The 12,267-nt window shown below is 42.7% G+C and overlaps 1 protein-coding gene across 1 annotated transcript; it reads left to right on the top strand.

Moving 5' to 3' along the window:
- Window positions 1-10,670: 10,670 nt before the first annotated feature.
- LOC137829151 (uncharacterized) lies at window positions 10,671-11,357 on the top strand. The gene has a single exon (XM_068635945.1). The coding sequence runs from the start codon at window positions 10,671-10,673 to the stop codon at window positions 11,355-11,357; it is 687 nt and encodes a 228-aa protein (XP_068492046.1).
- Window positions 11,358-12,267: the final 910 nt, after the last annotated feature.

Here is a 12,267-nt window from a genome sequence, read left to right as displayed (position 1 = left end):
CTAGAACGTCTAATACTAAATGTTTTAAATGCATGGGTTATGGTCATATAGCTACTAATTGCCCTTCCAAACGAAGTATGTACATGCATGAAGGCATTGTAGTGAGTGAGCATGATTCGGATTCTCCTAAGCATTCATTGCATTCTAGTGCATCTAGTGAGGAAGAGAGTGAATGCCCACTTGAAGGGGATTTGTTAGTTGTGAGAAGACTTCTTGGACAAGTTTCACAACCTTTTGATGAAAGTCAAAGAGAAAATATTTTCCATACAAGATGTCTTATTCAAAACAATATTTGCTCTTTGATAGTGGATGGGGGTAGTTGTGCAAATGTGGCTAGTACAAGAGTAGTAGATAAGCTTGGATTGCCTACTATCTCTCATACAAAGCCCTACAAATTACAATGGCTTAGAGAAGTAGGAGAAATAGTTGTCAATAAACAATTCCTCATCCATTTCTCCATTGGAAAATACAAAGATGAGGTATTATGTGATGTTGTGCCCATGGAAGCCACTTATGTTCTTTTGGGAAGGCCTTGGCAATTTGATAGAAAAGTTTTACATGATGGCTTTACCAACAAACTTTCTTTTGAATTCCATGGTCACAAGGTTACTTTAAAATCTCTCTCTCCAAGAGAAGTCCATGAGGACCAAGTTATCATGAAGAAAAAGAGGGAGAGTGAAAAAGATAAAAAGATAAAAAAGATAAGAGTTCTAAGCCTACACTCCTTGTGTCTAGGCGTGACATTGAAAGGGAAATAGTGGCTCATCATCCTCTTTTCTTAGCCATCCCTAGAACTCTTAGAGTAGAATCACTTGTTGATAGTCCTCATTGCTTGGAAAATTTGGTAGAAGAGTTTCAAGATGTGTTTCAAGATCCTCCAAATGGACTTCCACCTTTGAGAGGGATTGACCACCAAATTGATTTGATACCGGGCTCTTCTTTACCAAACCGTCCAGCATATAGGACCAATCCAAGTGAAACCAAGGAAATTCGCCAACAAGTTGAGGCTTTGATTGAGAAAGGGTGGGTGCAAGATAGCATGAGTCCTTGTGCTATGCCTATCATCTTAGTGCCAAAAAAGGATGGCACATGGCGAATGTGTTTGGATTGTAGGGCCATCACTAACATAACGATTAAGTATAGGCATCCCATACCTAGACTAGATGATTTGTTGGATGAATTACATGGTTCAAAAATCTTTTCAAAGATTGATCTTAAAAGCGGCTACAATCAAATCCGTATCAAACTGGGTGATGAATGGAAGACGGCTTTTAAGACCAACTTTGGTTTATATGAGTGGTTAGTTATGCCTTTTGGTCTAACTAATGCACCAAGTACCTTTATGCGCCTCATGCATCATGTTCTTAGACCATTCATTGGTAAGTTTGTTGTTGTTTACTTTGATGACATTCTCATTTATAGCTTATCTTTGGATGACCATAGGTTGCATGTTAGGCAAGTTTTAGAAACCCTTAGGAAGGAACATTTGTATGCTAATCTTGCTAAATGTATGTTTGCTCTTGATCATATAGAATTCCTAGGGTTTGTTGTGAGTTACAAAGGGGTCCATGTGGACAAAACCAAGGTGATGGCCATTCAAAATTGGCCTACACCGAAATCTTTGAATGAGGTTCGAAGTTTTCATGGACTTGCTTCTTTCTATAGAAGATTTGTCCCAAACTTTGGTACCATTGCCGCGCCACTCAATGACATAGTGAAAAAGGATGTGGTCTTTCAATGGGGAGAAGTACAACAAAAAGCTTTTGAAACTTTGAAAGAAAAATTGACTAATGTTCCCATCTTGGCTCTTCCTAATTTCACTAAGACATTTGAGATTGAGTGTGATGCTTCAAGCATAGGTATTGGGGTTGTTCTCCTTCAAGAGGGCCACCCCATAGCCTATTTTAGTGAGAAATTGAAGGGAAGTCATCTCAATTATTCCACGTATGATAAAGAATTATATGCACTTGTTAGGGCTTTGTTTACTTGGCAACACTATCTTTTTCCCAAAGAGTTTGTGATACATAGTGATCATGAATCTCTTAAATATTTGAAAAGCCAAAACAAGCTTAACAAGAGGCATGCTAAGTGGGTGGAATTCATTGAGCAATTTCCTTATGTGATCAAACACAAGCAAGGCAAAGTAAATATTATGGCGGATGCTCTTTCTAGAAGATACACTTTGCTAAATGTTTTAAGCTCTCAATATCTTGGTTTTGATCACATTAAGGAACTCTATCATGATGACCTTGATTTTTCTCTCATCTATCAAGAGTGTCTTAAGGGAGGACACAAAGATTTTTTTATACAAGATGGCTTTCTTTTTAAAGGAAAACGTCTTTGTGTTCCTCAATGCTCTATTAGATTATCTCTTGTTAGAGAAGCTCATGAAGGGGGTTTAATGGGACATTTTGGGGTAGCTAAAACTTTGGATGTGTTGCATGAACATTTCTTTTGGCCTCATATGCATAAACATGTTCATAGTTTGTGTGATAAATGCATAACTTGTCGCAAAGCTAAGTCTAAGATGCATCCCCATGGTCTATATACTCCTCTTCCTATCCCTTCAATGCCTTGGGTAGATATATCTATGGATTTCATCTTAGGCTTACCCAAGACATCAAAGGGAAAGGACTCCATTTTTGTGGTAGTGGATCGTTTTTCAAAGATGGCTCACTTTATTCCTTGCCACAAAGTGGATGATGCATGCCACATTGCAAACCTCTTCTTCCAAGAAGTGGTTCGCTTGCATGGGATTCCTAGATCTATAGTGTCCGATAGAGATCCCAAGTTCTTGAGTCACTTTTGGAAGACCTTGTGGGGCAAGCTTGGGACTAAGCTTTTATTTTCTACCACTTGCCACCCACAAACTGATGGTCAAACCAAAGTGGTGAATCGAACTTTGGGACAACTATTGAGATGTTTTATTTCGGGGAATCCTAGAGTGTGGGAGAATTTACTACCCCATGTTGAGTTTGCATATAATCGTGTAGTAAATTCTACCACCTCACATTCTCCTTTTGAGGTTGTATATGGGTTTAACCCCCTAACACCTCTTGATCTTCTTCCTATTCCCCTTCTTGGAGATGTCTTGTGCAAAGATGGGGATGAAAAGGCTTCTTTTGTGAAAACTTTGCATAAAGACATCAAAAAGAGAATTGAGAAGAAGGTTGGCAAGTATGCTGAACTTGCCAATAAAAGGAGAAAAGCATTGTTGTTTGATGAGGGCGATTGGGTTTGGCTTGACTTGAGGAAGGATCGTTTTCCTACTCAAAGGAAGTCCAAACTAATGCCTCGAGGGGATGGACCTTTCCAAATCCTCAAGAGGATTAATGACAATGCTTATGAGTTAGATATGCTTGATACATTCTTAGGTAGTCATACTTTTAATGTCAGCGATCTAACTCCTTTTTCTGTAGGTCTCCAGAATTCGTGGTCGAATTCTCTCCAACTCGAGGAGTATGATGGAGATCAAGCTCAAGTGGACATGGAGGCCAATCAACAAGATCAAGAAGAGGTAGAGGCGCAAATGGAGGACGCCCATGGAGGTCAAAGCCCACCTCAAAGGCTTACAAGAAGCATGTTCAAAGCTTTAGGAGCTAGGGGACAATTATTTTATCTTTTTGTAATTTCTTTGGTTGAAGATGATGGCAAAATCATGGAGCTCTTCTCGGAATCATGATCAAGGGTGCGGAAGCTATGGATTGAAATGTGCAAGATCCTCCTAGGAGCTATGGTGATCTTGAAGGTGCATGATGTGTATGGAAAGAGGGAGGTTCGGCCAGCCCTATGGTAGGTGATGAAGATGAAGATTAGATCCTAGAAACTAGGGAAAAGCAAAGTATGGCACAATGTTGGCAGAATAACTTTACTCTCATTAATCTTGCAAATACATGAGCCAAGCCCTTTTATTTATAGTGTTTAGGGGGCTGGAAATTTAAAAGAAAGTGGAGGGAAATTCAAATGAGAAGCATTTGAATTTGGAGCCAATTCCTAGTCACAAGGAAAGTGTGACTTGGTTTCTATTTTTGGAACCTCCTAAATCTATACCTACACCTTCTTTTGTGTCACATGGAAGGTGTGACTTAGCTTTATACATTTGCACCTCTTATATTTATATCTACACCTCCCTTTATGTTCTACTAAAAATACTCAAAAGTAATTACAAAAGAAAGACATCCAATGATGCTTAGTTTGCCCATATCTTCTATTTGTTGGGCTTGAGTTGAAGCTTGAACTTGTATTTGGGCTTGGGCTTGGGCTTTTTCTATCATGGGCTTGGGCCTCTTCCATCATCCCCTCCCTCTTGAAAAGGATTTGTCCTCAAATCCAATGCTTCTTCTTCATCATTATGTGGATGTATGTGGCCGGATGGTTTCCATTAGAAGGTGCTTAGAGGGAAACATTAGAAACCTCTATTGTTATAGCATCTTTTAGTCTTTAGTTAGGAGCTTTAGGAGGGGGGTGTGTTAGTAGATAGGTGTAGGAGTAAATAAGGAGGTGCCAAAGTGAGAGAAGGGATCACACCTTCCTCATGTCTTGTTTTAGGCGCCAGTTGTAGCTTCTTTTAGGAGGGAATTTTGAATTCTCTTAGTTTCATTTTCAGCACCTTTAGGCTATAAATATAGGTGATGCCCTTGTACATTTGATATTTGAATTTTAATTAGAGAAACTATACTCAAATTTTGAGAGAGCATTGGAGAGCTTTGAGCCTTCTTCTCTAGTCTTATCTTGATGGTTCCATGGTTACCTCAAGTGGCAGCTTGCACACTCATCTAGGAGCATCCATCCTTCTAGTGGCGTGATCATCCAACCATACATCCATCTTCATGAGCTTTCTCCTCTCCTTCCTTCCTTCTCTTTTGAAATTCATGTTTTGAGCTTTTGTTCTTGTTTTGGTTCGGCTGTTTCTGTTTTCCAGCAGCTGCTCTTCTTCTTTTCTGTGTTTTGGTTCGGTGCTTTTATAATTCCAGCACTCTTTCAGTTTTCTTGCCTTTTAATTCATTTTGTTCGGTTCATTGTTGTTCTTTTTCAATTCTATTTGGTGCATTTGCTTCTTCTTTCACTTTAATCGGTTTAATTTGACTATAATTGGAACTTCCATATGAGTTTGGAATTGGTGCTAGTTTTGGTGAGTTCTTGACTTAGAACATTGATCCAATTCTAAGAAAAAGTGCCTAACTATTGTCCAACTCAAGTTGATTCCTAAGAAGGTCAAGAATCTTTCTCTTCTTTGCTATTGGAATCACATCAATAGTAGTACATAAAAAATCCCAAAAAGAAAAACAATGTTGTTCCTTTGATGTTACCAATGAATGTTGGGCCAAAGAAGTTGTGGTGATCAATCTCAAGTTTAATGCTTCTTTCATCACGTATATAAACAATTTCATTCAACACAATTATTAAATATATACATTATAAGAGATTGTTAGAATATATGGCCTTAAACAAGAGCGGGGGGAATTATTTAAGAGGGATTTTGAAAACTTTTTCCGCTTGAACAAAATCCTTTGTGTGACTCCAGATAAGAATTTCAATAAGCCAAGAATTTAAGCACAAAACAACAAAGCACCAGAAAAACAATCGGTTGTTTCTGCGAAACAATCGATTGTTTATGCCAGTAAAGCAATAACAACTGAATTTAAAAGATTTTAAGAGAAGAAAGAGATACACCAACAGTTTATACTGGTTCACTCTTAAACCAAGAGCTACATCCAGTCCCCAAAAGCCACTAGGTAATCTACTAGGCAATCAAAACAGATTAAACACAAACCACCAAAGTAGTGACCTTGAACCCTTCAAGAAACACACTCACTTTGGCACAACACACACCAAGATTATTGATCTTGACCACCTCAACAGCACACAACACTCCTAGCAACAACACCAGAAAATACAGAAGATTCAGAAATAATTACACTTGTTTACAGAACAATCTGAAATAAATACAGATGCAATCCTATTCCACTCTTTCTTGAGAAAACCCAAAGCTTGATGTGAATGTTCAAAACTTGAAAGCAATCTTTTTCACAACTGAAAAACTCAAATTTGTTTCACTTGTTTGTTTTAAAACATAAACAAACCTTTTATACTTTTTCAAAGATTGGTCAAAGCATTTAATAAAGGAGCGTATTCAGTTGGAAATCATTTAAAGCACATTCAACCACCAAAACAGAATTCTGTTAGGATTTTCAAAGAAACAATCGGTTGAAACCACGAAACAACCGATTGTTTTGGTTTGACAGCAAGTCAACCAACCAAAACAGTTTTCAACCTTTTCAAAACCACCTAAGACTAAAACAATCGTTGTTTCGACAAAACAACATGTTGTTTTTCACTTAGTTTGAAAAACACTTAAATTCAAAAAGGTTTTAAAACACATTAGCTTTAGATTCAACAAAGAGTGGATTACACTTTTAAACTACCCAGATTCCACCCCAAACACAACAGCAACTCCAGCCTTGCATCAAACACTTGGATTTGGATTCTTCAAAGCCCTTGATCACTCTTGATCAACAATCTCTCCCTATTTGATGAAGACAAATCCCTGGTTGCTTATGTTGATTTTTGTTTGAATCTGAAGAAGTACTTGCAAAACAAAATTTATGCAATACAAGGCATCTATAGCAGCAGGTTAGTATAGCACATTTACTAGTTTTCTACATAAACATCAAAGCAGAAAAACCAGCTAAAAAGCAAGCCATATACAAACTTTAAACATCAGCAGCAACAAATAGAGTTTTGCAGAGTTTAAGACAACACAAAACCAAATTCTCCCCCTGTTTGTCTTCACAAATAGACTTTAGGAAGAGATAAAACAGAAATTGTTCCAGATAAAACAAAATGTAAAGAGAAAGAGCCAGATTGCAAAAACAATCGGTTGTCCCGAGCAATCAACCAGTTATTTTTCCTTCAGTCTTCCTTTCCACATTGTAGCTCAAAAATATGATTCTTAACAACTTCAATATGTTCATCAAGATTCTGAAAGCGAGTGTCCATGCTCTGGAATTTGTTGTCAATGTTCTGGAAATTTGTAACACAAAGATCATGAAGATTTCGTTGATTTTCCGCAAAGCCATCAATCTTATCCACCTTGTATCTCTCAAAGGAAGACATTGAAAGAGTCTCATCCCCTTGATGTCCAACACTTGTTCCAGCACCAAAGTCAGTTGCAGGTTGTTCTGCATCTTGATCATTCGTATCATCACCATCTTGATCTTCGTCATCATTTTCAGCATGAGCAGCACTTGAGGAACCACCATGTTTACCATCCTTGCTTACCCATCTTCCATTGATCTTGGTAAAACCCATCTTGCTTAGTGAACCATTATTCACTTCAAGTGTTGATTTTACCAACTCAGAAGTTTCATCCTCAAGATTCACTTCAAAATAGAGTAGAAATTTAGAAATTAAAACAGCATAGGGATAATGGTAGTCACTTAACCTCATGGATTTTTGCATATGCTCTTTGGTGATATGAATCCAATTGATCTTGACTTTGTTCATGATGCAATAGATATAGACAAGATCTTCCTCAGTTAACACAGAGTGGTTGTTTCCTCTAGGTGTTAAAATCTATTCCGGCCGGCTGACCGGAATCGTCTACGTACAGGGCTTGTCCTCGCGGGCTAGGGCACCTTCGTTTGGCTCTATCTGTGAGTACCTGAAAAGAAGTGAACAAATGGGCGCCCACGCAGCCGTTTGCACTCCGACGATCAAGTCAGCTAGCGAGAAACATCAAAAAACTGCACTGAATGACTAAAACTGCGTAACTAGAACTGTGTTGCCCTAATTGCCTTGTGCTCACTGTGAGTGTGCCGCGAAGACAACTAGGGCTTTTCTCTGTGTATCTGTGTGTATTAGGTTAAAACTCAGATCCCTCTCAAATGTCCTCAGGTTCCTTTTTATACACATCCAGCATTTAAAGCGCACTAAAGCGCATTGAAAGCGTATAAAAATGCCCCTGAAACATTTGATACGTAATCTTAAATTAGCGCGTACCTTAGAAAACTTTCCCTGAAACCTTTAATGGGCACGTGTGCCTTGCCACGTGGCCTTCTGACTTGACCGTTTATTATGTGCAGAGGGTCCCTCAGCGCCGCAACCTAACTTAGGGTTATTCTATTGCGTGAGCTTTCCTTCGAAGTACTCTCTAGCACGTGGGTTGATTTTCTGGGTGTCAACTCGTGCGTCCTAGTTACTAGTCACTCACTCTGGGGGTGTATCTACCTTGCTTTTGTACCATGCACGTGGTTCTCCCCTGGTCATGGCCCTCTTACGGGTCGTATCGGTACCAGGGTCTCCCAACAGTGGCGAGGATACCTCAGAAGTCAGGATACCCCCTTCTGGTGCTAGACTTATGGCCTTGAAGCCACCTTTCTCTTCCCCTTACTACTGCTCTGTATGGTCGAGGCTCGAAGCCTCTCTGGCGATGTTTTTACTCGGCGATGCCTCTCTTGGGCGATGCCTCTCTTGAGCGATGCCTCAGCGAGGCGATGACTCGAGCGGTCAACCTGTTGACTTCTATTCCTTGGGTCCCTTGAAGGTTCCTTGACTCTGACCTTTGGTCAACGCCCGGGGACGGGACGGTACACAAGCCCCCCAGTCTTGAGCTGATACTTGTTTCAGCGAAAAGACTAAGGCCTCGCCCCCATTATCTACGTGGCATTCTTGCTGACGTGACATTCCTTTGTTCAGCTTGACTTGACACTCTCTGAACATTTGACGCGACGTTTTCTGCGCTTGCGGATGTGACGTTTTAAGTTATGCTCTAATCTCTTGCCACGTGGCTTGATCGCACGGCCATCACTTAGCGCTTCTCGCGCTCCTCAAGTTAACGTTGGATCTTTCAAAAACGCGCGCTCCAAGCCACTGTTTCATTCACTCTTCGCATTCTCTCCACTGTTCATCTTCTCAAACTCTCTCTGCAACCTTCATTCTCTCTTTCGCACTCTCAATCTTCAACCACCCCGATATTCAAAAGGTATGGTTTTTCCTCTTCGATGGCTCGCCCTTTAATTTTCGTACTGATATAACTGCCTGGGATTGCTTATTTCCTTGTATTTCTTACATCTTGTTTCTCATTTCTCTGTTTCCCCCCCCCCCCCTTCTGGATTTCTCGTGTGGGTAGGGGTTTTCGTAGGGTTTCTCATCCTTTTTCCTCCTTGTTTGCTGAACCCTTTTTTTTCTTCTCCGTTCTTCAGTTTTCGTCAATGGCATGTACCAAAACGACGGCCAACCCCCCTCCCCTCAACGTTAACTATAGGGACCTATACCCATGGGCTCCGGTCGAACTGCTCGACGAGTGTTCGAGCCTAGTGTCTACCAAAGCTTGGAGGGACCACATAGGGGAGCCAATTACTTACGACCATCATGCCTTCGGGAAAAGGCACGATGATGATATTGCAGTGCTCCCTTGCACTCTAGGGGAGCCCATATGTGGGGACACTCGGGCCAACAACGGGGTCCCCTTCTTCCACTTCTACCAAGTCGTCTTCAAGTGTATTGGGATGCGCTTGCCTTTCTCCCGGTTTGAGAGGGAGTTGTTGACGGAGATTAACATCGCCCCAACCCAACTGCATCCCAATGGCTGGGCCTTCGTCAAGGCCTTTGGCGTTTTGTGCGGCTTCTTCGGGTGCACACCTTCCGGTGACATCTTCCTGCACTTCTTTGAAGTGAATAAGCAGGGGAAAAGCCTCTAGGTGAGCCTCAGCAATATCCCAGGAAGGGTTCTCCTATCTCTCTTCCAACAATCCTTCAAGGGGTGGAAGGGCAAATTTTTCAAAGTCTGTTGTTCTGACTACGACCCCTCTGCTCTTGACGGTTTTCCCCTGTATTGGGTGAATGAGGTCAAGACCATGAAGTCCAAGTCGCTGGATGAACTGCCCTCGAACGATCGAGAGGCTTGCCAGATCCTGAACAGTGTGGGGGGCTTCGATACCGCCACTATAATAAGTCTAGAGTTCAATGTCGACGCTCTAGCCAAGTATATAAGTATGAATGTTCTTCTCTATAACTTGCTAGCCTTTATTTTTGTTGAATTCCCGTTTGATGCATGCTTGGTTTGCTCCTTTGTGTTTTAACTTTAGCCTGTGCCTAACCTCTGCTATACTTGTCTTCTTGGTGTAGATTCTAAAATGGATAGGCAACGACGGTTGCGACTGGTCCAAGTGCTGAAGTCCAAAGATGGGGTTTTGGCGTCTCCACCCTCAACCTCTTCTGCACCTCCATCTTTTCCTAACCCCCAACCTCAACCTGCAACAACACCAACAAATCCAACGATCCTAGCTTCTCCCTATCCACTTCCATGTTCCCCACCTCCCATCGCAGCCGTGCCTCTCGCTCTGGTTGAGGCGGGTGCTTCCTCAGCCCCCCTTGACAAGGGTAAGAGGGTGGTGGAGGTTGTTTCAGATGATGAGGACTCTGCTGAGGGGCAAGTCTTCAAACGACAAAGAACCTAGCATGCCCCTCAGATGGTTACCTCCGCTACTTCCTCTTCTCACGGGGCGGAGTCCTTAAGGGAGGATCCACCGAGCGCTGAAACCGTGGACGTTCTTCCCCCTGCCCCAGAACTTCCTCTTCCCATGCAGGAGTCATTAAGGGGATTTCTGAGCCTGGGATCTGCTAGTAGCCAAGCTGAAGAGCCCTAGAGGGAGAGCATGTACTATTACATGGGCCTCTTCATGTCTTGCGCCTACACTTGGCACAAACAGTCCAGGGCCAAAACCGCCCAAGCTTCTGCCTTCCAAGCTCTGGAGAAGGAAGTTGCTTCTCTGAAAGAGGGGCAGGAGAAGCTGAAGGAGGAGAAAGAGAGGCTAGCCGCCCACTGGGGGCGTCAAGAGGGTGCTTACAAAGAATCCCTGAGGGTGGCACAAAAGGCAAGGGAGGAGGCCAACAAACGACTGCAAGAGGCGGCTCAGTCCCAGGCAGGGCTTCTCAATGAGGTGGTCCCCCTTCGCACAAAGATCGTTGACCTTGAGGCGGCTGCAGAAACCTCCAAGGTATATCAGAAGAAACTCGAGGACCAGTGCGTGGACCGGGAGCAGAAGCTGGGGAAGATGGAGGTCGCCTTTGCAAACAAAGCTGACGAGTGTACCCAGTTAACCACTGAGAAGGCCTCCCTCCAAGCCAAAGTCCAAGAGTTGACCTCTGCCCTGGCCTCCAAGGACCGAGAGATGACTGCTCAAGCTGCCAACTTCAAGGTTGCTGAGGAGAAACTAATCGAGGAATCCGCCTCTAGTTTTGCCGAAGGGTTTGCTGAGGCTCTTGTCAAAGCTGCCTGCATGAACCCAGGCATCGACGTCACTGGGTGCAGCCCTTTGAACGAATGGCAAGCTCGTGCCTTTGGAGGCCCCTGAAGAATAGCCTTACTTTGACTCAATATCTGGCTTGCATATGATTGCTTTTTTGCTTAATTTGTAACTATCGCGAACTTTGTCTGTAATTATTACTCTTGATCTTTGCTTAAATGCTTATTTTAAACTTTATCTTCACATGCTTCCAACTTCTCTTGCACTTTTATCTGCTTTCTTTTTCCCTCTGAACTTGTGAAATCTTCGGCCTGCTCCCTACTTACCTTTCCCGGGCCTAAGGCCCTTGTAGCCGAAGGCAGTACTGACTTTCTCATCGATTAGGGACGGCAGGGGAGTTTCTTCTTCTTTGGCCTTGACATCGCTCGGAGGCGAGGAGGCCTTATCCTAGTCGTGCTGAATGTCTACGCTCAAGGAGAGACCTGCTCTGGGTGTCCTCAACGTGTCTAAATACTTCGGGACTAAGTCGTACTTTGGCGCCCACGCCCAGCTATTCATACTTGAGGAGGGGGCGTCCCAAAGGAATCCCTTAGCCCCTGCTCAAGGAGTATGTGCCCGGATTTTAACTTATACAGGTATCTGGTACCGGCGCCAGCTGCTCATACTTGAGGAGGGGGCATCCCAAAGGAATCCCTTAACCCCTGCTCAAGGACTAAGCGCCCGGATTTTAACTTACACTGATATCTGGTACCGGGGCTAGCTGTTCATACTTGAGGAGGGGGCGTCCCAAGGGAATCCCTTAACCCCTGCTCAAGGACTAAGTGCCCGGATTTTAACTTACACTGATATCTGGTACCGGGGCTAGCTGTTCATACTTGAGGAGGGGGCGTCCCAAGGGAATCCCCTAACCCCTGCTCAAGGACTAAGCGCCCGGATTTTAACTTACACTGATATCTGGTACCGGGACTAGCTGTTCATACTTGAGGAGGGGGCGTCCCAAGGGAATCCCCTAACCCCT

The sequence above is a fragment of the Phaseolus vulgaris genome, chromosome 7 (assembly GCF_000499845.2).
Source record: "Phaseolus vulgaris cultivar G19833 chromosome 7, P. vulgaris v2.0, whole genome shotgun sequence".
NCBI classification, from domain to species: domain Eukaryota; kingdom Viridiplantae; phylum Streptophyta; class Magnoliopsida; order Fabales; family Fabaceae; genus Phaseolus; species Phaseolus vulgaris.
Note: the sequence above shows the minus strand (reverse complement) of the source record. Positions and strands in the feature narration are given on the sequence as shown.